This window comes from Scyliorhinus torazame, chromosome 4 (genome assembly GCF_047496885.1).
Source record: "Scyliorhinus torazame isolate Kashiwa2021f chromosome 4, sScyTor2.1, whole genome shotgun sequence".
Classification (NCBI taxonomy): Eukaryota; Metazoa; Chordata; class Chondrichthyes; order Carcharhiniformes; family Scyliorhinidae; genus Scyliorhinus; species Scyliorhinus torazame.
This window is the reverse complement of record NC_092710.1, coordinates 224,109,802-224,135,256: the sequence shown is the minus strand read 5'-3', so window position 1 is coordinate 224,135,256 and position 25,455 is coordinate 224,109,802. Positions and strand designations below refer to the sequence as shown.

The window sequence follows — 25,455 nt, the reverse complement described above, 5'->3', positions numbered from 1 at the left end:
TATCTGAAACATCCTTTTCACTTTCAAATGCTACACTGAATTCAATCACGTTGTGATCACTATTTGATAAATGTTCACGCACAGTTAGGCTACTAATTAAATTGGACTCATTATTCATAACTAAATCTAATATTGCCTGCCCCCCCTTGTGATCCAGAACATATTGCTGCAGGAAACTATCCCGAACACATTCCGGAAATTCCCCAACTTTCTAACAGGTGCCTCTCTCAATCTACGTGTAAGTTGAAATCCCCATTTAATACTACTCTGCCTTTGCTACACACTTGCCTAATTCCTACCGTTATATATTCTAACAGCTCAGAACTGCTCTCAGGGGGTCGATACACAACCTCGTTCTTTGTTCCTCAGTTCCGCCCATATGGTTTCCATTGCTTTCCCCTCATTATGTCCTCCCTCACTATTGAGGTGATAGTATTTGGTTTTAAAAAATTTTTTTGTAAATTTAGAGTACCCAATTAATTTCTTCCAATTAAGGGGCAATTTAGTGTGGCCAATCCACCCACCCAGCACATCTTTGGGTTGTGGGGGCAAAACCCACACAAACACGGGGAGAATATGTAAACTCCACACGGACAGTGACCCAGGGCCGGGATCGAACCTGGGACCTCGGCGCCGTGAGGCAGCAGTGCTAACCATTGCGCCATGTGCTGCCCAGGTAATAGTATTTGTAATCAGTAAGGCTGCTCCAAAGCTCTGCCATATTCTCTGTCCCTTTTGTAAACTTTATATCCGGGTCTATTTAGTTCCCAGTCCCAACCATTCTACAGCCATGTCTCTGTAATAGCAGCTACATCATAGTCTTCAACTTCCATTTAAGTCCTCAACTCATCTAGTTTATTCTTTGCACTCTCTGCATTTGTATAGAGAACACTAAATTGGGCAATTCCCCTGCCCTGTCCCTCAGCACTGATGTTTTATTTGCTTGTTTATTATTTTTCACTTTTGATTTAACCAGTATACTAGTTTGGCAATTAGCTGCAGTTCCTGAAGTTGGGTTCCTGACTATTTAATTACTCTCTGCCCTGCTACTTGGTTTTGGAACTGTATTGAGTTCCCCTGAAGCCGTCCTTCATCCATGTGCTTTTTAAAGGTTGTGTAATTTACCACCTCGACTGCCCTCCCAGGCAGTACATTCCAGACTCCCACCTCCCTCTGGGGGAAAAATATTTTCCTCAAATCCCCTCTCAACCTCCTGCCCTCGCCTTAAGATTTTGCCCCCTCGTTATTGACCCTTCAACTAAGGGGAACAGCTGCTTCCTAGCCACCCTGTCCATACTCCTCATGATCTTATACACTTAATCAGGCCCTCTTAAGCCTTCTCTGCTCTAAAGAAAACAACCCAATTCTCTCCAGCCTCTCTTCATACCCCAAATGCTTCATCCCAGGCAACATCTTGATGAATCTCCTCTGCACCCTCTCCAGTGCAAGCACATCCTTCCTGTAGTGAGGCAACCAGAAGTGCACGCAGTACTCCAGCTGTGGCCTAACCAAACTTGTGTACAGCTCCAACATAACCTCCCTGCTTTTATAATCTATGCCACGACTTTTAAAGGCCTGTATGCCTTTTACCGTATTAACCTGCCCTGCTGCCTTCAGAGATCTGTGGACAAGCATCTCAAGATCCTTCTTTTAATAATCTTATTTGTCACAAGTCAGCTTATATTAACACTGCATTGAAGTTACTGTGAAAATCCCCTAGTCGCTACACTCCGGCGCCTGTCCGGGTACACAGGGAGAATTCAGAATGTCCAATGCACCTAACACGCACAACTTTTTTCAGGACAGTGACCCAAGCTAAGAATTGAACCTGGGACCCTGGCGCTTGAAGCAACAGTGCTAACCATTGTGCTACCGTGCCACCCAGCACTATTCCTCTGAGCTTCCTAGTGCCCTGCCACTAATTGAGTACTCCCTTGTCTTGTTACTTCTTTCAGAGTAGATCAACTCACACTTTTCAGGGTTAAATTCCATCCACCACTGATCTGCCCATCTCACTAACCTGTCTATATCTTCCTACAGCTTAAGACTGTCTTCCTCACTATTAACCTCCTGCCAAACTTAGTCATCTGTAAACTTACTTATCACCCACCCCACCCCCATTCTCATTTATATCATTTATAGATAGGGCAGCACGGTAGCACAGTGGTTAGCACAGTTGCTTCACAACTCCAGGGTCCCAGGTTCGATTCCTGGCTTGGGCCACTGTCTGTGCGGACTCTGCACGTTCTCCCCGTGTCTGCGTGGGTTTCAAACGGGTGCTCCGGTTTCCTCCCACAGTACAAAGATGTGCTGGTTAGGTGGATTGGTCATGCAAAATTGCCCTTTCGTCCAAAAGGTTTGGGTTAGGTGGGGTTACAGGGATGGGGTGGTGTGGGGATAGGGTGCTCTTTCCAAGTGCGGGTGCAGACTCGATGGGCCGAATGGCCTCCTTCTGCACTGTAAATTCTATGATTCTTTAGAGCAGAGAAAGCTCAGCGGGGCCTGATCGAAGTGTATAAGATCATGAAGAGTATGGACATGGTGGATAGGAAGCAGCTGTTCCCCTCAGTTGAAGGGTCAATAACAAAGGTGCAAAATTTTAAGGCAAGGTGCAGGAGGTTTAGACGGGATTTGAGGAAAATAGTTTTCCCCCAGAGGGAGGTGGGAGTCTGGAATGTACTGCCTGGGAGGGTAGTCGAGGTGGTAAATAACACAACCTTTAGAAAGCACATGGATGAAGGAAGGCTTCAGGGGAACTCAATACAGTTCCAAATAATTAGGGACCCATCATTGATCCCTGTGGTACCGGCCTTCAGTCACACAAACAACCTTCTACCACCACCCTCTGCCTCCTATCACTGAGACAGTTTTGCCTTTACTTCTATCAGTCTTCCATATGGGGACCTTGTCAAAAACGTTGCTAGCATCCATACAAACCACATTAACTGCACTACCCTCATGTACACATCCAATAACCTCCTCGGAAAATTCATCAAATTCGTTAAGCATGACCTCCCTCTGACAAAGCCTTGCTGTCTATCCCTGATCAAACCTTGCCTCGCCTGATAAGATTAATTTTCTCTGTCAGCGTTTTCTCTAATAGTTTCCCTAGCACTGATGTGAGACTCACTGGTCTGTAATTCCCCAGCTTACCCCTTGGAAAGTGGAACCACATTAGCTGTCTTCTAATCCTCTAGCAACTTTCCTATCGCCAGACAAGAATTACAAATTTGGGTCAGAGCCCTTCTAATTTCTTTCCTTACATTCCACAGCAGCCTGGGATACAACTCGTCTGATACACCATCAATAATAGGTGACGAGTGATAAACGTAACTGGGGCTTTAATACACTAAACAGCAAGCCTCCTGCCTCTGGACCCGAACTGGGTCTGGAGGCAGAGACTTGCCACTTTTATACAGAAGCCAGAGGGGAGGAGCCACAGGCGGAGCCAGCCTGGACAAGCCCAGGCATGTACAATACAGCACAGTGACTATAAGACAATAATGTGGTTTACCACATTCACCCCCTGCTTAAAGAAAAGTCCGATGGGGGTGAAGTGCTCTTAAAGGTCCAGTCTGTCGGGGGCCTTGATCTTCCGCTGTGACCGCCTCAGTCCCGGTTGTGGTGTGGGCGCCGGCGTTGAGACCTGCGCATCCCGGAGCGTGTTGACTTCTTCTTCACCCAGATGTTGAGTCGGCGAGGGGGGGGGGGGCGGTGTATGGGCGGAGGTGGTGGTGCCTGTCCTCGGTGGGCCTGCGGGAGTCAGTTCGTGAGGGAGGCGGGCGGAGGTGGCGGAAGACGGTGTAGGGTGGGGTGTGGTGGTGATGGTCGCCGGGGAGCCTGCAGGAGCCAAATCCCGAAGGGAGACCGTGTCCTGCCGCCCGTCCTGGTGTGTCACGTAGGCATATTGGGGGTTTGCATGGAGCAGCAGGACCTTCTCGACGAGGGGGTCGGTTTTATGGCTCCTCGCATGCTTGCGGAGAAGGACGGGCCCCGGGACTGTCAGCCAGGACAGAAGCGAGACCCCGGAGGTGGACCTCCTGGGAAGGCAAACATACACTCATGGGAGTCTCGTTAGTGGCCATACATAGAAGCGACCGGATGGAGTGGAGCGCATTGGGGAGGACCTCCTGCCAGCGGGAGACTGGGAGACTTTCCGACTGTAGGGCCAGGAGGACGGCCTTCCAGACCGTCGCGTTCTCCCTCTCCACCTGTCCATTTCCCCGGTGCTTATAGCTGGTCATCCTGCTGGAGGCGATGCCTTTGCTGAGCAGGAACTGACGCAACTCGTCGCTCATAAAGGAGGAGCCTCGATCACTGTGGATGTTGGGGGGGGAACCCGATCAGGGTGAAAAGGCTGTGCAAGGCCTTGATAACAGAGGCAGAAGTCATGTCAGAGCAGGGGATGGCGACGGGGAATCTGGAGTACTCGTCAACGATATTGAGGAAGTACACGTTACGGTCAGTGGAGGGGAGTGGCCCTTTGAAGTCGATGCTGAGGCGCTCAAAAGGGCAGGAGGCCTTTACCAGGTGCGCTGTGTCTGGCCGATAGAAGTGCGGTTTGCATTCCGCGCAGATCTGGCAGTTCCTGGTCACGGTCCTGACCTCATCGATGGAGTAAGGCAGGTTGCGGGCCTTGATAAAGTGGAAAAAGCGGGTGACCCCCAGGTGACAGTGGTCGTTGTGGAGGGTACAGAATCGGTCTACTTATGTGCTGGCACATGTACCGCAGGATAGGGCATCTGGAGGCTTATTGAGCTTCCTGGGTCGATAAAGGTATCATAGCTGGAGGTGGAGAGCTCGATCCTCCACCTCAGAATCTTGTCATTCTTGATCTTGCCCCACTGTGTGTTATTGAACATGAAGGCAACCGACCGTTGGTCAGTGAGGAGAGTGAATCGCTTGCCGAGGTAATGCCTCCAATGTCTCACAGCTTCTACTATGGCTTGGGCCTCATTTTGACGGAGGATTGTCGAATTTCGGAGGCATGGAGGGTACAGGAGAAGAAAGCCACGGGCCTGCCCGCCTGGTTGAGTGTAGCGGCCAGAGTAAAGTCCGACGCATCGCACTCCACTTAGAAAGAGATGGACTCATCCACAGCGTGCATCGCGGCTTTGGCGATGTCTGGTTTGATGCGATCGCAGGCCAGTCGGGCCTCAGTCATCAGGGGAAACGTGGTGGACTTGATCAGTGGACGGGCCTTGTCCGTGTAATTGGGGATCCACTGGGCATAGTAAGAGAAGAACCCCAGGCATCTCTTCAGGGCCTTGGGGCAGTGGGGGAGGGGGCGTTCCAGGAGGGGGCGCATGCGGTCAGGGTCGGGCCCTCGGACTCCGTGTTCTACGACGTAACTGAGGATGGCCAGGCGGGCTGTGCGGAAGACGCATTTCTCTCTATTATAAGTTGGGTTCAGGAGTTTCACGGTGTGGAGGAAGCGCCGGAGGTTCTCGTCATGATCCTGCTGGTCACGGCCGTAGATGGTGACGTTATCTAGGTAAGGGAACGTGGCCCGCAGCCCGTACTTGTCAAACATTTGGTCCATTTCCCTTTGGAAGACCGAGACCCCGTTGGGGACGCCGAAGGGAACCCTGAGGAAGTGATAGAGGCGGCCGTCTGCCTCGAAGGCAGTGTATTGGCGGTCCTCCTGGCGGATTGGGAGCTGGTGGTACACAGGCTTCAAGTCGACTGTACAGAAGACTCGATAATGTGCAATCTGGTTGACCGTGTCAGATATGTGGGGGAGGGGATACGCATCAAGCAGTGTGTACCGGTTGATGGTCGGCTGTAATCTATGACCATCCAATGCTTCTCCCCAGTCTTGACGACCACCACTTGGGCTCTCCAGGTGCTGTTACTAGCCTCAATGATCCCATCTCGCAGGAGTCGCTGGCCCTCCGACCTGATAAAGGCCCTGTCCTGGGCACTGTAGCGTCTGCTTCTGGTAACGATGGGCTTACAGTCCTGGGTGAGGTTTGCGAAGAGGGAGGGTGGGGCGACGTTAAGGGTCACCAGGCTACAGACGGTGAGGGGGGGGGGGGGCAGGGGTCCGTTGAACTTTAGGGTAAGGCTCTGGAGATGGCAATGGAAGTCGAGCCCCAGTAATAGGGCAGCGCAGAGATGGGGAGGATGTAGAGCCTAAAGTTGGTGTACTCTACGCCTTGCACAGTGAGGGTCACGACACAGTACCCCCGGATTTCCACTGTGTGCGATCCGGAAGCCAGGGAGATTTTCTGGGACGGGGGTAGGATGGGGAGGGAGCAGTGCCTTACCGTATCTGGGTGTATGAAGCTGTCTGTGCTCCCGGAGTCGGAAAGGCAGGCCGTCTCGTGCCCGTTGATCCGGACGGTCATCGTGGACTTCGCGAGGTGGTGCAGCTGGGACTGGTCGAGTGTGACGAAGGCGAGTGTTGGAAGGCAGTCGGTAGGCCGGTCGGAGTTGGCGGCGGCCAACGTACGGTCGGGTGAGCAGGGCTCCCAGGAGGCCGCAGAGTGGTCCCAAGATGGTGGCCCCCATGAGTCGCCCGTGGCAGGTGAGGTGCAAGATGGCGTCCAAGGTGGCGGCCCCCGTGGGTCGCACGTGTCGGCTGAAATTAAAGATGGCGGTGCCCACGGGTCGCACATGGCGGGTGGCGCAGCAGGGTCAGGCCTGGCAGGCTTGTGCGAAGTGTCCCTTCTTCCCACAGCCGTTACAGGTCGCGTTCCGTGCCGGGCCGCGTGGTCGGGGTGATTACTCTGGCCGCAGAAGTAGCACTTCGGGCCTCCGGCGTTGGCGGGCCGCTGCACGGCGCAGGCCCACGAGGATGCCGCACAGTCAGAGGTGTAGGCCCCCATGTTCTGGGAGGCCACCTCCAGTGAGTTGGAGAGTTGTACTGTCTCTGGGAGGCCGAGTGTCCCCCCTTCTAATAATCGTTGGCGGATATAGTTCGAGTTCATGCCCGCGCTAGGCGTCCCTGATCAGCAGCTCCGCGTGCTGGGTAGCCGATATCGCCCGGCAGTCAGAGTTCCGGCAGAGGATATGCAAGGCACACAGCAATTCTGCGAGTGATTCCCCAGGGCATTGGTGTCTCGTGGCGAGGAGGTGCCTGGCATATACCTGGTTAACGGATTTCATGTAATGTCCCTTCAGCAGCGTTATTGCTTCCGCGTATGAGGGGGCGTCCCTGTTATGGTCAAAGACTCTTGGGCTCACCCGTGCGTGGAGAACTTGCTTCTTCTGGAGGTCTGTGAAGTCTTCGTTGAAAGATGCAAGGTACTCCTCGAAGCAGCTTAGCTAGTGTTCAAAAGTCTCTGTAGCGTCAGCTGCTTGTGGGTCCAGTTGCAAGCAATCAGGCTTGAGTGAGGATTTCACCTTGAGTGAAGAGTCCATCTTTAGAAGTTTAGTGTATTAAATTGATACACCACCAATAATAGACGACGAGTGATAAACGTAACTGAGGCTTTAATACACTAAACAGCAAGCCTCCTGCCCCTGGAGACTTGCCACTTTTATACAGAAGCCTGAGGGGAGGAGCCACAGGAGGAGCCACTGTGCAATACAGCACAGTGAATATAAGACACTAACGCGGTTTACCACATCTGGACCTGGGGATTTGTCCACCTTTTAGCCCACCAAAACCTCCAAACCCTCCCTACTTCCTATACCAAACTGTTTCTGTAACTACATCCTCGTCCTCCCGAGTGAAGGCAGATGTGAAGTACTCATTTAACACCCTACCAAAGTCCTCCGGTTCCATGCACAGATTGCCCCCTTGGTCCCTAATGGGCTTTTTCCTGGTTATCCTCTTCCCCTTAATACACTGATAGGATATCTTGGGATCCTCTCTCATCCTACCCACCAGTGCTTTGTCATGCTCCCACTTTGCTCTCCTAATTGCTTTGGAGAGAAACTGTTCCATTGCTGGAAAGATCAAGAACCGCAAGGCACTGATTTGGAAAAAGGGGCAATAGCGACATGAGGAAAAGCTTTAATTTCATGTAGCATGTGGTTAGGACCTGGAATGTCCTGCCGGAGAGTGTGCAGGAGGCAATTTCAGTCGAGATCTTCCACAAGGATTCGAGGGCAAGGCAGTGCAACTAGGTGACTTGTTCTTCCAGAGACCTGGTTTCAACACAATGGGCCCAATGTTCTTGCCAACATAAACCCCTCGACTAATATCACTGATGCAGATGATTTTCTCATTCATCACATCGTGGGATCTTGCTGTGTGCAAAATGGGGACTGCATTTGCTGATCAAACAACAGTAACAGCACCTCAAAGGTACTTCATTAGCTGTGAAACAGCTTGGGACATGCTGAAGTTAGGAAAGTTCTATATCGATGTTCTTTTTTGTATGGTGAGCATGCTAATCAGTAACCATTTGAAAATCTGTTTAAGGTAATTAATAGAAGAAACAGTTCCAACTTTCTCTGTAAGATTATCACATGAACAATATTGTTACCAAGTACTATATGTCAAATATAATCAGGCATTTGATATTCATTCAGACCATGTCACACTAGATGACATTAATCTTTAAGAACTACTTACCAGTCATATGTGCAGCAAACTTTATGATCAATTCAATTCATATTCTGTCATACATCATGTACTGCAATATTTTATATCCTTTCATATGGATGTTCAATTAGTCACGACACTGGGAATTTGAATGTAAAACAAAGCCACCTAACTGCATCTTTAACTAGAACCAATGTATTTCCAAGTCATAAGAGAATGCACAAATAACATTCTAGAATCCGAATCTAATTAAACATGCCTTATTAGGCTGGATGATTTGCTTGTTGAAGTTATTTGCATCCTAAAATTCTTGTTTAGGGCAGCACGGTGGTGCAGTGGCTAGCATTGCTGCCTCATGGCGCCGAGGTTCCAGGTTCGATCCCAGCTCTGGGTCACTGCCTGTGTGGAGTTTGCACATTCCCCCGTATTTGCGTGGGTTTCACCCCCACAATCCAAAGATGTGCTGCGTAGGTGGATTGGCCATGCAAAATTGCCCCTTAATTGGAAAACATTAATTGGGTACACTAAATTTAAAAAAACACAAAAAAATTCTTGTTTTGTCACTGGCTGAAGTAATATAAAGTGAGGCAGCTCAGAGTAATTGTGAACTGTAGCTGTTGAGAGTGCAGGACAACCTGCTAGCGCAGTCCAAAACCAATCCCACTGCCTTCTTTGGTAGGTACCCTGTTGAAATGATAAGTCATTTCTGAGAGCAAAGGAAGTGCTGATCATAATGTGGAAACCTCATAGAATCATAGAATTTCAGTGCAGAAGGAGGCCATTCAACCCATCAGGTCTGCACCAGCCCTTGGAAAGAGCACCCTACTTAAGCCCACACCTCCACCCTATCCCCGTAACCCAGTATCCCCACCTAACCATTTTGAGGGTAAGGGGCAATTTAGCATAGCCAATCCACGTAAACTGCACATCTTTGGACTGTGGGAGGAAATCGGAGCACCCAGAGGAAACCCATGCAGACACGGGGAGAAAGTGCAAACTCTACACAGTCACCCGAGGCTGGAATTGAACCTGGAGCTGTGAGGCAGCAGTGCTACCTACTGTGTCGCCGTGCCGCTCCAAAATCCTGTTGAAAAAGTAAGCATGTATCAACAAGAAAGGTGAGCTCATATTTATAGCACACCTTATATGAGTTTTTTGGATATGTAGTGACTGTTATGTATGCAACCGATACAAGAAAATGTAAATTGGGTCTAAATATCATTTCATAATTTTTCATTTATCTACAGGTACTTACTGTGGAAACTTAAACTCGATCTCCAGGGAAATCCATATAGATAGTAATGAAATAAGAATTCAATTTAAAAGCGGCTCCCATATATCAGGACGTGGCTTCTTGCTATCATACACCACGAGCAACCACCCAGGTAAGGCATTATAAACTAATAAGTTTATCTTGATTCTAACAAAGTTTTAAAAAACTCTTAATTCGATCTGCAATGAGATTTTTTAAAAGGCAGCAAATGGATGACCGTCTTTTCTACGGATAAAAAAAATACTTCTTTGCACATCAGAATTAAGTAATTAAGCATATTTGATCATCATTAGCTACTTCAACTTAAAATTAAACTAATGTTTAGAGTAGTCTTATGGTTTATGGTTCTACGATATGGAAATAGAATTGGAATGAAGAGTATTGGTTCATCTAGTCAGAAAGATCTTCTCGTGCCCATTACTCTTTAATGACTCTAAAGATTTTGTCTGTTCTCCCCAACTTAAAAACTGTAGAAGAACTCACTTTCATCAATTCTAAATTTTCCTTCAATAGCTTTCTGCAATTATGCTGCTTACATGGTTACTCTGAGATTATAGAATTTTCTAAAACATATTGGGTGAGATTCTACATTTGAGAGACTAAGTGTTGACGTCGGGACTGAATTGCATGCGGTTCCTGTTCCCATTGGGGGCGTTATTTCCAGAGCGATTCATGACATGCACTCTGCCCTCATGAATCTAGAGCAATTCACATTCACGCTGGCATCTGATTTGCTGGGGCTCAAATTGGCGCTGGAGAGCTTGATGAGCTGGAGCTGTTTATAAGTATGCCACTGCTCGCATACCCTCATTCCAGTCAAGAAGATGGATCCACAAAGAGCTGCACCCCCCCCCCCTTTCCCCCGGATTTGCGGAAACGGAGTTGGATGCAGTGGAGGAAAGGCAGGACACCCTCTTCCTCCGGATGGGCAGGAGGCTAGGAGGAGGTGGCAGAGGTAGTCAGTGCTGGACAGCCTCACCAGGCGGACTGGCAAGCAGTGCTGAGAGAAGGTAAACAACCTCCGTGGGGCAGCTTGGGTGAGTCATCACCTCTGTGCCCCTGGCATGACTCCCATCCCTCACATACACCCACCACACACGCACGCACACATACATGCACATCACGCATTCAACCACCCCCTGTTGTCACGAAACCACAGTGTGTCTTAACCCATATACGGTGGACAAATGACTGCAAGTCTGTTTTATTAACCAATCAATATTTATTCACATGCACAAATGTAAAATTGTACAATCATACACACACATAAGTTATATTACAGAACAAGTTCATGCAAGACCTTGACTTAACTTTAGAGTACAGTAAGAAGTCTTACACCAGGTTAAAGTCCAGCAGGTTTGTTTTGAATCACTAGCTTTCGGAGCACTGCTCCTTCCTCAGGTGAGTAAAGAGGTGGGTTCCAGAAACATATATATAGACCAAGTCACTGGTGCAAGACGATACTTTGAATGCGAGTCTTTGCAGGTAATTAAGTCTACAGGTCCAGACAGAGCAACTGGAGAGAGGAATAATCACAGGTTAAAGAGGTGTGAATTGTCTCAAGCCAGGACAATTGGTAGGATTTCGCAAGCCCAGGCAAGTTGGTGGGAGGTGAATGTAATGCGACATGAATCCAAGGTCCCGGTTGAGGCCGTACTCATATGCGCAGAACTTGCCTATATGTTTCTGCTTGGCAATTCTGTGTTGTCGCGTGTCCTGAAGGCCGCCTTGGAGAACGCTTACCCGAAGATCAGAGGCTGAATGCCCTTGACTGTTGAAGTGTTCCCCGACTAGAAGGTGGAACACTGAAGTGTTCCCCAGAGCGGAGAAACTACGACATCCTCTTCGCAGCCTTCAACACGTCATCGATGAAGACTAACCTCTTGCCAAGGTCATTCCCACACCCCCACTACTTTCCTTCAAACAACCGCGCAACCTCAAACTGACCATTGTTTGCAGCAGACTACCCAGCCTTCAGAACCATGACACCACACAACCCTGCCATGGCAATCTCTGCAAGACGTGCCAGATCATCGACATGGGTACCACCGTTACACGTGAGAACACCACCCACCAGGTATGTGGTACATACTCGTGCGACTCTGCCAATGTTGTCTATCTCATACGCTGCAGGAAAGGATGTCCCGAAGCGTGATAGATTGGTGAGACCATGCAGATGCTGCGACAACGGATGAACGGACATCGCGCGACAATCACCAGGCAGGAATGTTCCCTTCCAGTCGGGGAACACTTCAGCAGTCACAGTCATATGTGCAGTTAACTTAGCCCAGCCCCGAGACTTCCGGTGGTGGCAGGTAGGAGGAAGCCGCACGTTGGAGGGCTCCCGTCCGAGAATTGATTTTTCGGAGTCTTGATGCCCTGTCCCAGGAGCAACCTTTGAGGAAACAAGAGTAGGAAGGCACAGAGAAGAAAGATGTCCAAAGCTCAAAGAAAAATGGCCGTGAAAAAGGGGGTTAATGAAGGTCCGCCGGTAGGTGGAAAGGTCGGCTCAGGAACTGGAAGGAAGGCGGAGGCTGGGGCGCCAGGTGAAGCCACACTGCTCATGGCAGAAAGGATGACCGAGGGGATAGCCGTGGAACTTGAAAAACAGTTCACAAAGCACATGGAAGCGATGAGGACGGAGATGGGGGCGGTACTGATAGTGCTGGTGCAGGAGGCGATTGCCCCAGTGAGGGCGGCGGTATCGAATGCAGCGACTGAGGTGCGGGAGCAGGGTGAGACACTGAAGGAAATGGAAGAGGCACTAGCACACTAGTGATCAAGTCACCTCGATGGGGAAGGAGCTGCGGAGGGTGAGAGAGACCAACATGGATCTGCGAGCCAAAATGGAAGACCTGGAAAGCAGATCCAGGCGGCAGAATCTGAGGATCGTGGGTCTACCCGAAGGGGTGGAAGGTCCGAGGCCAACGGAGTATTTTGCCAAGATGTTGGCAGAGCTATTGGGGGAGGGGCAAGATCCCTTTCGGTACAAACTGGATCGGGCTCATAGGTCGTGGAGGCCTATACAAATGGCGAGTGAGCCGCCAAGAGTGGTGACTGTTTGTTTCCTTAGGTACTGCGTGAAGGAAAAGGGCCTGTGCTGGGCAAAGCAGAAGCAGGTGGTGCAGTGGGCTGGAGTTGGTATACGCATATACCAGGACATGGTGAAGTTGGCGAGGAGACGGGCGGCCTTTGTCCGAGTGAAAACGGCACCGTATAACAGCAACGTGCGATGCAGCCTAGTGTATCCAGCTAAATTGAGGGTGACCTACAAATCCAAAGACTTTTATTTTGAGACGGTGGAAGCGGCGTAGGTGTTTGCGAAGGCAGAGGGCTGTGGCAGAATTGAGAAATGGGACTGAGGACTGGTCTTGTACTGAGGGTAGGGGGTTGGTAGGAGAGTATGCAACTATATGTAGCTTTATCTTTTCACTGCATGTTGTTGTATGTACTAAATGAGTCGACGCTGTCTATTTGGACAAGGTAGGAGTTGCAACTTTCCTTTGTAATGATGGTTCTTTAGGGCTTGTGTGTGTATGCTGCCGTTGTGTGTTAAAGGGGACTTTTTTGTTTTCTTGGGAGCGGGCGGGAGTGAAGGAGACCCGGACGGGGGCCTCCTCACTGGCTGGATTAAGCCGGCCAGTGAACGGGAGTGAGGTGGGGGGAGGGGTTGCGGCCACCAGAGCCTGGTAGAACAGGTTTTGATGAGCCAGCCGGGGTGCAAAGTTGGGGGAAGGGACCGATACTGGGTGAGGTGTTTTTGAGAGGAAGTGGAGGGGATGTGTCTGGGAGGGGGGGGGGGGTTGCAATTAGTGGGTGGCATTCATTGTACACTTTCGGGGATTGGATGGCGTTGTATATTAGCAGGGGGGAGGTGGGAGGGGGATGGACTATATATGTTAATGGCCGATTCCTGATTTTTTAATCTGGGTTTTCTTTATTTGATGCTTATATTGTAATGCGGGCTGTTGTGTGGGGGTTGGTGGGAGGATGGAATCGTTGTTGTTAATAAGGGCTTTGACATTGTATCTGTTACTGTTTATTCGTGGGGGTAAATTTTGAAGAAAATGTGAAAAAGGAGAATAAAAACATTTATTTTAAAAAAACTTAGCCCAGCCCTTTTCTGTTTTTAAAACAATGTTGACAACTTTTTTTTTAAAATATATTTTATTGAAAATTTTTCGATCACAATTTTTTCCCCTTTCACATCAAACATAAGAAAAAAAAAATTTAACAGTACATGTAACATAATAACCACAGTCTAATAACAAGTAACTAACCAACATGGTAAACTAATCAATTAACATAAAATAAAACTTCCCCCCCCCCCCCCACCCCCCTGGGTTGCTGCTGCTGGTCATCTATCTTCCCTCTAACGTTCCCCTAGGTAGTCGAGGAATGGCTGCCACCGGCTGGTGAACCCTTGAGCCGATCCTCTCAGCGCAAACTTCATCTGCTCCAGTTTTATGAACCCCGCCATATCGTTTATCCAGGCCTCCAGTCCGGGGGGTTTTGCTTCCTTCCACGTGAGTAAAATCCTACGCCGGGCTACTAGGGACGCAAAGGCCACAACATCGGCCTCTTTCGCCTCCTGCACTCCCGGCTCATCCGCAACTCCAAATAAAGCTAACCCCCAGCCTGGTTTGACCCGGACCTTCACCACCTTCGAAATCACTCCCGTCACTCCCCTCCAATACCCCTCCATTGCCGGGCACGACCAAAACATATGTGTGTGGTTTGCCAGGCTTCCGCCGCACCTCCCACACTTGTCCTCCACTCCGAAGAACCTGCTCAACCTTTCTCCCGTTATGTGTGCTCTATGTAGCACCTTAAATTGAATCAGGCTAAGCCTGGCGCACGAGGAAGAGGAATTTGCCCTGCTTAGGGCATCAGCCCACATACCCTCCTCTATCTTCTCCCCGAGCTCTTCTTCCCACTTTCCTTTTAGTTCGCCCACCAGCTCCTCCCCCTCTTCTCTCATCTCTCGGTATATCTCTGACACCTTGCCCTCCCCGACCCACACCCCCGAGAGCATTCTATCCTGGATCCCCTGTGTCGGGAGCAATGGAAATTCCCTCACCTGTTGTCTTGTGAACGCCCTCACCTGCATATACCTAAAAAAGTTTCCCCGGGGCAGCTTATACTTTTCCTCCAACTCTCCCAAGCTCGCAAACGTCCCGTCTATAAATAAATCTCCCACCCTCCTAATTCCCAACTGGTGCCAGCTCTGGAATCCTCCATCCATCCTCCCTGGGGCAAACCTATGGTTGTTCCTGATTGGGGACCCCACCAGGGCTCCCAGCACACCTCTCTGTCGCCTCCATTGTCCCCAGATATTTAATGTTGCCGCCACCACTGGGTTTGTGGTAAATTTTTTTGGAGAGAGCGGTAGCGGCGCCGTCACCAGCGCCTCTAGACTCGTCCCTTTACAGGACTTTCTCTCCAGTCTTTTCCACGCCGCTCCCTCTCCCTCTATCATCCATTTACGGATCATCGCCACATTGGCGGCCCAATAGTAGTCGCCCAAATTCGGCAGCGCCAGTCCCCCTCTGTCTCTGCTACATTGTAAGAACCCCCTCCTTACCCTCGGGACTTTCCCTGCCCACACGAAGCTCGTGATGCTCCTGTCTATTTTTTTAAAGAAGGCCTTAGTAATTAATATAGGGAGACATTGGAATACAAATAGGAACCTCGGGAGGACCATCATCTTAATTGCCTGCACTCTGCCCGCCAATGACAGTGGCTGCATGTCCCACCTCTTGAAGTCCTCTTCCATTTGTTCTACCAATCGTGTTAGATTAAGTCTGTGCAAGGTTCCCCAGCTCCTGGCGATCTGAATCCCCCGGTATCGGAAGTTTCTTTCCACTTTCCTTAGAGGCAGGCCTTCTATCCCTCTACTCTGGTCCCCAGGGTGTATCACGAAAGTTTCACTGTTCCCCATGTTAATCCTATATCACGAGAAATCTCCGAACTCCCTCAATATCTGCATGACCTCTGTCATCCCCCCCACTGGGTCCGTCACATACAACAGTAGGTCATCCGCGTAGAGCGACACTCGGTGTTCTTCTCCCCCTCTAATCACCCCTCTCCATTTCCTGGAGTCTCTCAGCGCCATGGCCAGTGGTTCAATTGCCAACGCGAACAGTAATGGAGATAGTGGGCATCCCTGTCTTGTTCCCCTGTATAGTCGGAAATACTCCGATCTTTGCCGACCCGTGACCACACTCGCCGTTGGGGCCCCATAAAGGAGTTTGACCCAGCTAATAAACCCGTTCCCGAACCTCCTTAGCACCTCCCATAGGTACTCCCACTCCACCCTGTCAAATGCCTTCTCTGCATCCATTGCCGCCACTATCTCTGCCTCGCCCTCTACTGGGGGCATCATTATCACCCCTAATAGCCGTCGCACGTTGACATTTAGTTGTCTCCCCTTTACGAACCCTGTCTGGTCTTAGTGCACCACCCCCGGGACACAGTCCTCTGTCCTCGATGCCAGCACCTTTGCTAGCAATTTGGCGTCCACATTTAATAGTGAAATAGACCTATAGGACCCGCACTGCAGCGGGTCTTTATCCCGCTTCAAAATTAGCGATATCGTCGCCTCCAACATTGTCGGGGGTAGAGTCCCTCCTTCCCTGGCCTCGTTAAAAGTCTTCACCAACAGAGGGGCCAGCAGGTCCACATATTTTCTATAAAATTCCATCGGGAAGCCATCTGGTCCAGGAGCCTTCCCTACCTGCATATTCCCCAGCCCCTTGATAACCTCGTCCACCCCAATTGGTGCCCCCAGGCCTTCTGCCTCCTGCTCCTCCACCCTCGGGAACCTTAATTGGTCCAGGAACTGCCGCATCTCCTCTTTTACCTCCGGGGGTTGGGACCTATAAAGTCTTTCGTAAAAGGTCTTAAACACCCCGTTTATCTTCCCTGCTCTCCGCACCGTAGCTCCCTTTTCGTCTCTGATTCCCCCTATCTCCCTCGCCGCTGTCCTTTTTCGCAGCTGATGGGCCAACAGGCGACTAGCCTTTTCCCCATACTCATACCTCACCCCCTGTGCCTTCCTCCACAGCACCTCCGCCCTCCTGGTGGTCAGAAGGTCGAACTCCGTCTGGAGTCGTCGTCTCTCCCTGTACAGTCCCTCCTCCGGGATCTCCGCAAATTCCCTGTCCACCCTTAAGATCTCCCCCAGTAGTCTTTCCCTTTCCTTGGCCTCTGTTTTCCCTTTGTGGGCCCTGATGGAGATCAGCTCTCCTCTGACCACCGCCTTTAGTGCTTCCCATACCACTCCCACTCGGACCTCCCCGTCGTCATTGGCCTCCAGGTACCTCTCGATACATCCCCGCACTCTTCCACAGACTCCCTCATCCGCCAACAATCCCACATCTAATCGCCAGAGTGCTCGCTGCTCCCTCTCCTCTCCTAGTTCCAGGTCCACCCAATGTGGGGCATGATCCGAAATAGCTATGGCTGAATACTCAGCTTCTTCCACCCTCGAGATCAACGACCTTCCCAAAACAAAAAAATCTATCCGGGAGTACACTTAATGAACATGGGAGAAGAAGGAGAACTCCCTGGCCCTCGGTCTAAGAAATCGCCATGGATCCACTCCCCCCATTTGGTCCATAAACCCCTTAAGCACCTTGGCCGCTGCCGGCCTTCTTCCGGTCTTAGATCTGGATCTATCTAACCCTGGGTCCAGCACGGTGTTGAAGTCTCCTCCCAATATCAAGTTTCCTACCTCCAGGTCCGGTATACGTCCCAGCATCCGCCTCATAAATCCCGCATCGTCCCAATTCGTGGCATATACGTTAACCAACACAACCTCCAGTCCCTCCAGCCTGCCACTCACCATTACATATCTGCCTCCACTATCTGCTACAATGCTCCTAGCTTCGAATGATACCCATTTCCCCACCAGTATGGCCACCCCTCTATTCTTTGCATCTAGCCCTGAATGGAACACCTGTCCCACCCATCCTTTCCTTAACCTAACTTGGTCCGCCACCTTCAGGTGCGTCTCCTGGAGCATAGCCACGTCTGCCCTCAATCCTTTCAAGTGCGCGAGCACTCGGGCCCTTTTAATCGGTCCATTTAGGCCTCTCACGTTCCACGTGATCAGCCTCACTAGGGGGCTACCTGCCCCCTTCCCGTGTCGACTAGCCATCACCTTCTCTAGGCCAGTCCCACGTCCCGATTCCGCGCTCCCACTCGTTCCCCAGGTGTCGCATTCCAGCCCCGACCACCCTTTCTTTAGCCAGTTCCTCTTTGATTTCTGCAGCAGCAACCCAGTTATCCTCCCCCCTCCCCCCCCTCCCCCCCCCCCCCCCCCCCCCGCTAGATCCCCCTTTAGCGTGATTGCTCCCCCCATATTACTTCCGCAAGTCAGCTGACTTCAACTGACCCCGGCTTCTCCTGCTCACTCCTTGATCCCCCCGTGTGGGGAACTCCCATCTACCTTGCGCCTATCTTCCCGCCATTATCTTTCTGGCGCGGGAACATCTCTGTAGCTGACCCGCCTCTTGTGGCGCAGTTCCCTTTCCCACCCCACTCCCATTCCTCATCATCCGCCTATGTCCCTTCTTTCCCCCCCCACCGGCGCCCACATTTCTTAGTGACTCCTCCCTTCCCAATTTACTTCTCTATATACATCGACAGTAACATTTTCCTGTAATATCAGTCCCTCAGTTCCGATCCAATTTCTCATCTTTAATAAAGGTCCATGCTTCCGCCGTTTCGAAGTAGTGATGTCTCTCCTGGTACGTGACCCATAGTCGTGCCGGCTGCAGCATCCCGAACTTCACCTTCTTCTTGTGTAACACCTCCTTGGCTCGATTAAAACGCGCCATCCTTCTCGCCACCTCCGCACTCCAATCCTGGTACACCCGTACCACTGCATTCTCCCATCTACTACTCCGTACCTTTTTGGCCCATCTCAGAACCACTTCTCTATCATTAAAGCGGTGAAATCGCACGATTGTCGCCCTAGGTGGTTCTCCCGCTTTTGGTCTCCTCGCCGGGACCCGATGAGCCCCCTCCACTTCTAAGGGGCCCGAAGGGGCCTCAGCTCCCATCAGCGAGCTTAGCATCGTGCTCACATAAGCCCCACAGTCTGCTCCTTCCACTCCCTCAGGGAGACCCAGAATCCGAAGGTTCTTCCTTCGTGCTCTGTTTTCTAGGGCCTCAATCCTTTCAATGCACTTTTTGTGGAGCGCCTCATGCGTCTGTGTTTTGACCGCCAGGCCCAGGATCTCGTCCTCATTATCCGTCACCTTCTGCTCCACCACGCGGAGCTCTGTCTCCTGGGTCCTTTGTGCCTCCTTAAGCCCCTCAATTGCCTGTAGCATCGGGGTCAGCACCTCCTTCTTTAGTAGCTCCACACACCGTCTTAGAAATTCGTCTTGATCGGGCCCCCATGTCGCCTGGGCTTTCTCCGCCGCCATCTTGTTTCTTTTACCTTTCTATCCCTATCTTCGAGGATTCCTCGCGCTGCAGCCGCCGCCGCCGATATTTTCCTCTTTCGTTGGGGGGGACTCCCTATTAACTCTCCCCACACCGGGTTTCGTCGCGCGAACATTTCCTGTTGGGGCTCTTAAAAGAGCCCGAAGGTCCGTTGGAGCTGGAGCCGCCGAAACGTGCGGCTTAGCTGGTCATCGCCGCAACCGGAAGTCCCAATGTTGACAACTTGAATATTATTATATACAATACCTTATAATATGTGCAAGGTCACATGTTTAGGATATTCATAGCTAAATGAATGGAATCACCAAATGTGATCAACAACATATTTGGATTCCCACATTCCATGTGATTAATTAAAATTTGACTTCATAAACTGGCCTCGATTACCTGTTATAAATTGTAGATTTCTAAAAGGGAATCCTGCTTATGGTTGATATTTGGTGAGTCCTTCCCTTTAAGGGTCAGCATTGCTGCAGTGCATATATGTTTATAATGCGTATTAATCCTGATTTTTACTCCCCCTGATTTTTACTCCATGCAGATTTAATTACATGTCTGGACAAAGGAAACCATTACAAAGAGCCACGGTTCAGGTAAGGCTTTAAAATGAACATGTTTCTGAATAGAGACATTTTGTGGTATTGACTAGACTAAAAGCTAATGGGCAAGAGGTTGTGCCAATTATTTTCAGCATAATTAAATGTAAAGTGGCCAAAACAGTGCAAGAAATCGTGGAAAGAAGCACCAATTACATCAGTACAATTTTTTCGATATTTCCATGATTTTCTGTGTTAGTGTAAGAAACATTGGGCACAATTTCTACCTTGATATATGGGCAGGATGGTCATCGTGTGCTGGTGTGTTGGCACCAACCCTCCCCCGAACCATTTTGTTGGAGGCCAATTAAGGGACAGAATGGCTACCTCCCCAAACTTGTTGAGATTACATTGCGCAATTAAGGTAAGTTGTAAGTGCCTGACTGGAACATTCCACTGGCCTGTGGGTCGCCCCTCCCCACAGTGGTGGCCTGAGAGCTGTGGATAATTTTTTCTTTCAAATTTTCAAAAAGTGGCTGAGAAGGCGACCCAAAGTGGCAGTGACTGCTCTCTCCCTTACTTCCAGTAGCAGGCTGCAACCTCTTCAGTGCTGCAGGGCTTTCTATTGACATTCCAGCTTTGAGATCCCGCCCACCATCCAGGGAGATGGTTCTTTGGTCAGTAATTGACCTATTCAGGTAAAATCACTTTCAGGTGACCAATGCATTATGGGGCCAGGACACACATTTTATCCCAACATCAGGGGTCTGACCCAAATCACCAAATCCTGTCCACTGAGTGACGTCGCACTTTTACAACAAAACTGGCCACGTCCTGGATCAAATTAATCACCTTTTTGTGTTTCAACTAATTGAATCCATTTGCAGTGGAGGATCTTAAATTTTTATAGGTGCAAGGACACTAATAGGTACATTGATTTTTTTTAAATAAATTTATTGTACACCAATCTATTCAGCGAATGCTTCTGTATGGTTTTAGTTTTCTTTACAATCAGGCTATTCAGGCATGCTGATTACAGAGTAGGACACAGTGATTAAAATATTGTGTTTTGTGACCAGTGCCATTTTCAACTGTATTAAAGCTTCATCAGGAGTTCACTCTTAAATTTTGCTTTAAATATTCCTTGACCTATTTATTTTAAACAAAAATATACCCAAAAACACTACATGATTGTGCTGGTGGTTCATGACAGATTATTGGATTCTCCGTCGGCGGATCCTCCGCTTTGCCGGCAGCGAACTCTCGCCTACGGAGTGCCCACAATGGGAAACCCCATTTGGCCAGCTGCCAGGACCGAGAATTCCGCTGCTGGCGGGGGCGCACCGCACCAGAAACCGGGTGCAGCAGGATGGAGAATCCCGCCCTTTATGTTTGATATGCAGATTAGTTTGAGTGGAAACCTGAGCAAACCTATAAATCTCCAAAACTAAAACAGTTTTGAGCGCAATTGATCACTGACTATACCCAAAGCAGAAACTCTTGCGGCTGAAGTTTCATTTGTAGGTCAGGAGGGAATGTGGGTTGGAAACCCACACATGGCATCAGGACCAGACGGTGATTTCTGAAGCAGTGTCTAATTAAGTGATATCCTGAGGAAATCACATCCAATTAAGTCAGGGGGGTGTTCAATGGGAGGCCTTACAGCACTGACACATCGGCAGCTGTCGGGGGTGAAATTGCAATATGTGTGAGTGAGAGAGGGTGCCTCTAGATGGAACTGCCTTCTGAAGACTTTGTAAAAACTTTATAAATAAAAGGAGGCCAGAGCTGGAAAATTCCAGTTGGTGTTTGTACACTGATCTTAATTGGTGGATTAAAAGCTTAATTGCTTACACCCCAGCAGACTCTTCCAAAATGGCTTTAGGTCGGAACATGTCAGCATGCCGGCCGATCCAGGAAATTATCAGCCTGTCTGCCTTCAGTCCTGCCTATCCGACCATTAAAAAGTTCAGCACTTGGTCTGTGTCCTTAATGGTTGTTATTATAGATAATGAGTCCCTATTCAACATTGCCGTTAAGATTTATTGACCGCTAGGTTTGTGTAGCTTCAGTAATAGGCAGAGTAAAACCACAGGATAATGATGTGCTTGGAGAGGAAATGGATGCGCAGAATACTAACTTGTGGTGTGAGTAGAAACTATCACGCTATCCACAGTGCATGGTTTTATATCTTTCTGTGGTTCCTGTCAGTCATTGAAAAGAGTGGAGATTAAATGCATCATACCACACTTTAAAATTTATTCTGGAGAGGGGGAAGAAATGAATGAATGAATATCGCTTATTGTCACAAGTAGGATTCAAATGAAGTTACTGTGAAAAGCCCCTAGTCGCCACATTCCGGCACCTGTTCAGGGAGGCTGGTACGGGAATTGAGCCCGTGCTGCCGGCCTTGTTCTGCTTTACAAGCCACTGTGCTAAACCAGCCCCTAAATAAGAGAAACAATTTTGCTAAACGTAAGTGGATGTATGGAATGATCAAGATCATTTTCAGTATGAATCCTTCAATGGCGCATGTATATGAACATCGGAGCAGAAGTAGGCCATTTAGCCCCACGGGTCTGCTCTGCCATTTAATAAGATCATGCCTGATATGCTAGTAACCTTATTTTGATCCCAGACCAAACCCCAACAGTTGCTAGGACACCGCCCAGAAACCCAAATATTTTCTTTAATTTGTAAGACTGTGAGGAAGGAATACATCGCTCTTGGAGTGATACTATGTACAAATAGGGATACGGTATATTAAAATATACTTTATTACTAACTTTAACATCATAAGGAAATAGCTTACAATTACCAGTTAAACATTGCGTAACAATGAAATGGAACACTAATTCCTAATTGCTATCTTTTATCTCCACTCAAGCAAAGCCCATCTCCGGTCAAAATCTACTTTTAAATACAGTTAGCCAACCCAGGAATACTTGCTGTAAAGAGGTGTCTTGAATAAACCGTTTTGAGAGAGAGATCCTTCATGGACCAGGTTGCCGATTCTTGCCTGTGTAAAATTACCATTTAACTTGCCAGCATTTTCAGAAACTACTGTTGTGTTCACAGGCAAAATCTTTTTATCTGAACTACTTTGAAATAAACTGCTGCAAGTCTGTCCACAGTCAAATCTTTAACTGAACTGAAACTCCAGAAACTACTAGTCTGTTCACAGACAGATCAAAATTAAACTCATGACTGCCTTAGCCCCTGGCTCCTCCCATTAATCACACCATATCTATCTCACTAACTGGGTTATGACCATCTAACTAAAGCTAACCACAATCGGTGGGATTCTCTGACCCCCTCCCCGCCTGATCGAGAATCCCAGGGCGGCTGTGTGAATCCTGCTTCGACGCCGGCTGCCGTATTCTCCGGCGCCGGTTTTCGGGCGGGGGCGGAAATTACACCGCGCTGGTCGGGAGCCATTGTCAGCGGTCCCCCCGGCAATCTTTCGGGCCCCGATGGGCCGAGCGGCCGTCAATTCCTGGCCAGTCCCGCCGGCGTGAAATGGACATGGTCCCACACGGTGGGACCTGGCTTGTAGGCCGGCTGGTGCGGTCCTCGGTGGGGCGCCGGGGGATCCGGCCCCGGGGGGGGGCCCCCACGGAGGCCTGGCCCGCGATCGGGGCCCACTGATCTGCGGACAGGCCTGTGCCGTGGGGGCACTCCCCCCTACACATGCGCAGGAAACACGCCAGCCGTTCTGCACATGCGCAGGAACCACGCCGGCGATTCTGCGCATGCACCAACACGCGCCGGCCCTCCAGCGCCAGCCTAGCCCCCGGAAGTGCGGAGATTCCAAAACTTCCGGTTGGCCTGATGCCGGAGTGGTTCGCGCCATTCTTGGCGCCGGCTTCGGGCCATCCTGCCAATTGAGGGAGAATCACGCCCAATGTCTCTAATTATTTACTCCTCAGGGAACCTTCTTTCTCCAAACAAAATTCCACTCGCCCGACTTCAGCAAACAATATCCATGGCTGGAATGAATTACGATCTTATTTTTATGATATTTTAATTGTACCTCCATAGCCCCAAAGTCCAGCTGCCTTTCAAACCAGGAAGTTTTTTGAACATTACTGCAGCAGCTGGGTACACACGCTAACCAAGGTTTTAATCATTACTGTACCAGCTACATGTAATACAATATATATCTGAAATTCCTGCATTCATCACAGCCTCAAATCTGTAACCAACCTGCGCCTGATAACTTATCACCTCCTTGCATACCAAAAATCTATCCACCGATGCCGTAAAAATATTCAACGACTCCGTTTCCACCACCTTTTCGGGAAGAGATTTCCAAAAATTCCCTCTCATGAGAAAATATTTCAGCTCATCCCCATTTTAAATGGGTGGCCCTTACTTTTAAATAGTGACCTCTAGTTCTCGATTCGCCCATAAAAAGGTCCATCCTCTCCACATCCACCCTGTCAAGATCTTATGGGTGGGATTCTCCGCTCCCTACCGCTCGGATCAGCAATCATGATCGGGCGGAAAATCCTACGTCAGCTGAAAAACGGGTTCAGCTCTGGATGGCAGACCCGTTTCCGGTCCCACTGGCCAACCATACCATGCTTCCCACCCCGGCGGGAACATGCAAACAGCTCATATGCATTAATTGGAATGCGATTAATGGGCTGGAAGCCTGAATCCCGCCCCCCTCCCAGCCGAGAATCACGCAAGTATGATTTGGTGAAAGTATTTACAAACGGGGTCCTGGCGCCATGGTGTTTGAGGGGGACAAGTATGTTTTTCATTGTCTTCGGTCTTGCTCAGTGATGTATGCCTGGAGCTCTGGAACTAGTGGGGACCAACTTGGGTGGCAAGGTTGTAGACCCAAGATGTCCCCCTCAGGATCGGGGTGCCATGGCCAAACTTCCCATTGCTACTGTAAAAGACTACCAACTCACCCCTGAGGTGTTACTTACAGGCTCCAGATTGTTTAAACTGTTAAATGCTGCCAGTATCCTTGAAATGCTCTGAGGTCTCCTGATCGCGTAGATATCCATTTACCCTGCTCATCTGGTAACGCTCATGTATCAGTGGTATAATCAAGGGAATGGAAATGGCCATTCTCAATCGCCAGACTACCAGGTGTTGGGACTCCTCATTTCACTCGTTCGATGCACAGCCCCTCAGCAGAGGAAGAAGGGGATTCACAGAGCTAACCCCACACAGGGACCCCTGCACCAGTGGCCGCTGGAACCCTTCCTGGCCCACGTCCTCTCTCAGGTTAACAGCCTCTCTCGTGAGACGATCAGTCAACCTACTCCTGAGGCTCAGGCAATGTCTCCAGGCCATTCAGGTCAACTGCGCACTATTGGTATCACACGGTATGAGAATGGGCAGCACGGTAGCACAGTTGCTTCACAGCTCCAGGGTCCCAGGTTCGATTCCCGGCTTGGGTCACTGGCTGTATGGAGTCTGCACGTTCTCCCAGTGGGTGCGTGGGTTTCCTCCGGGTGCTCCGGTTTTCTCCCACAATCCAAAGATGTGCAGGTTAGGTGGATTGGCCAAGATAAATTGCCCTTCGTGTCCAAAAAGGTTAGGAGGGGTTACTGGGTTACGGTGGAGGTGTGTGCTTAAGTGGGGTGCTCTTTCCAAGGGTTGGTGCAGACTCGATGGACCGAATGGCCACCTTCTGCACTGTAAATTCTATGAAATATGGGTACCAAACAAAT

At 49.7% G+C, this 25,455-nt stretch overlaps 1 protein-coding gene across 4 annotated transcripts in view; it reads left to right on the top strand.

Annotated features, from left to right (window-relative positions):
• The window catches only part of dcbld1 (discoidin, CUB and LCCL domain containing 1), a 193,371-nt gene that overhangs the window by 78,146 nt on the left and 89,770 nt on the right, over positions 1-25,455 (top strand). For all 4 annotated transcript variants that reach the window (XM_072499405.1, XM_072499403.1, XM_072499402.1 and 1 more), the window contains 2 exons: positions 9,745-9,882; positions 19,768-19,819. In XM_072499405.1, the coding sequence (XP_072355506.1) occupies positions 9,745-9,882; positions 19,768-19,819 (190 nt within the window). The remainder of the gene's footprint in view (positions 1-9,744; positions 9,883-19,767; positions 19,820-25,455) is intronic.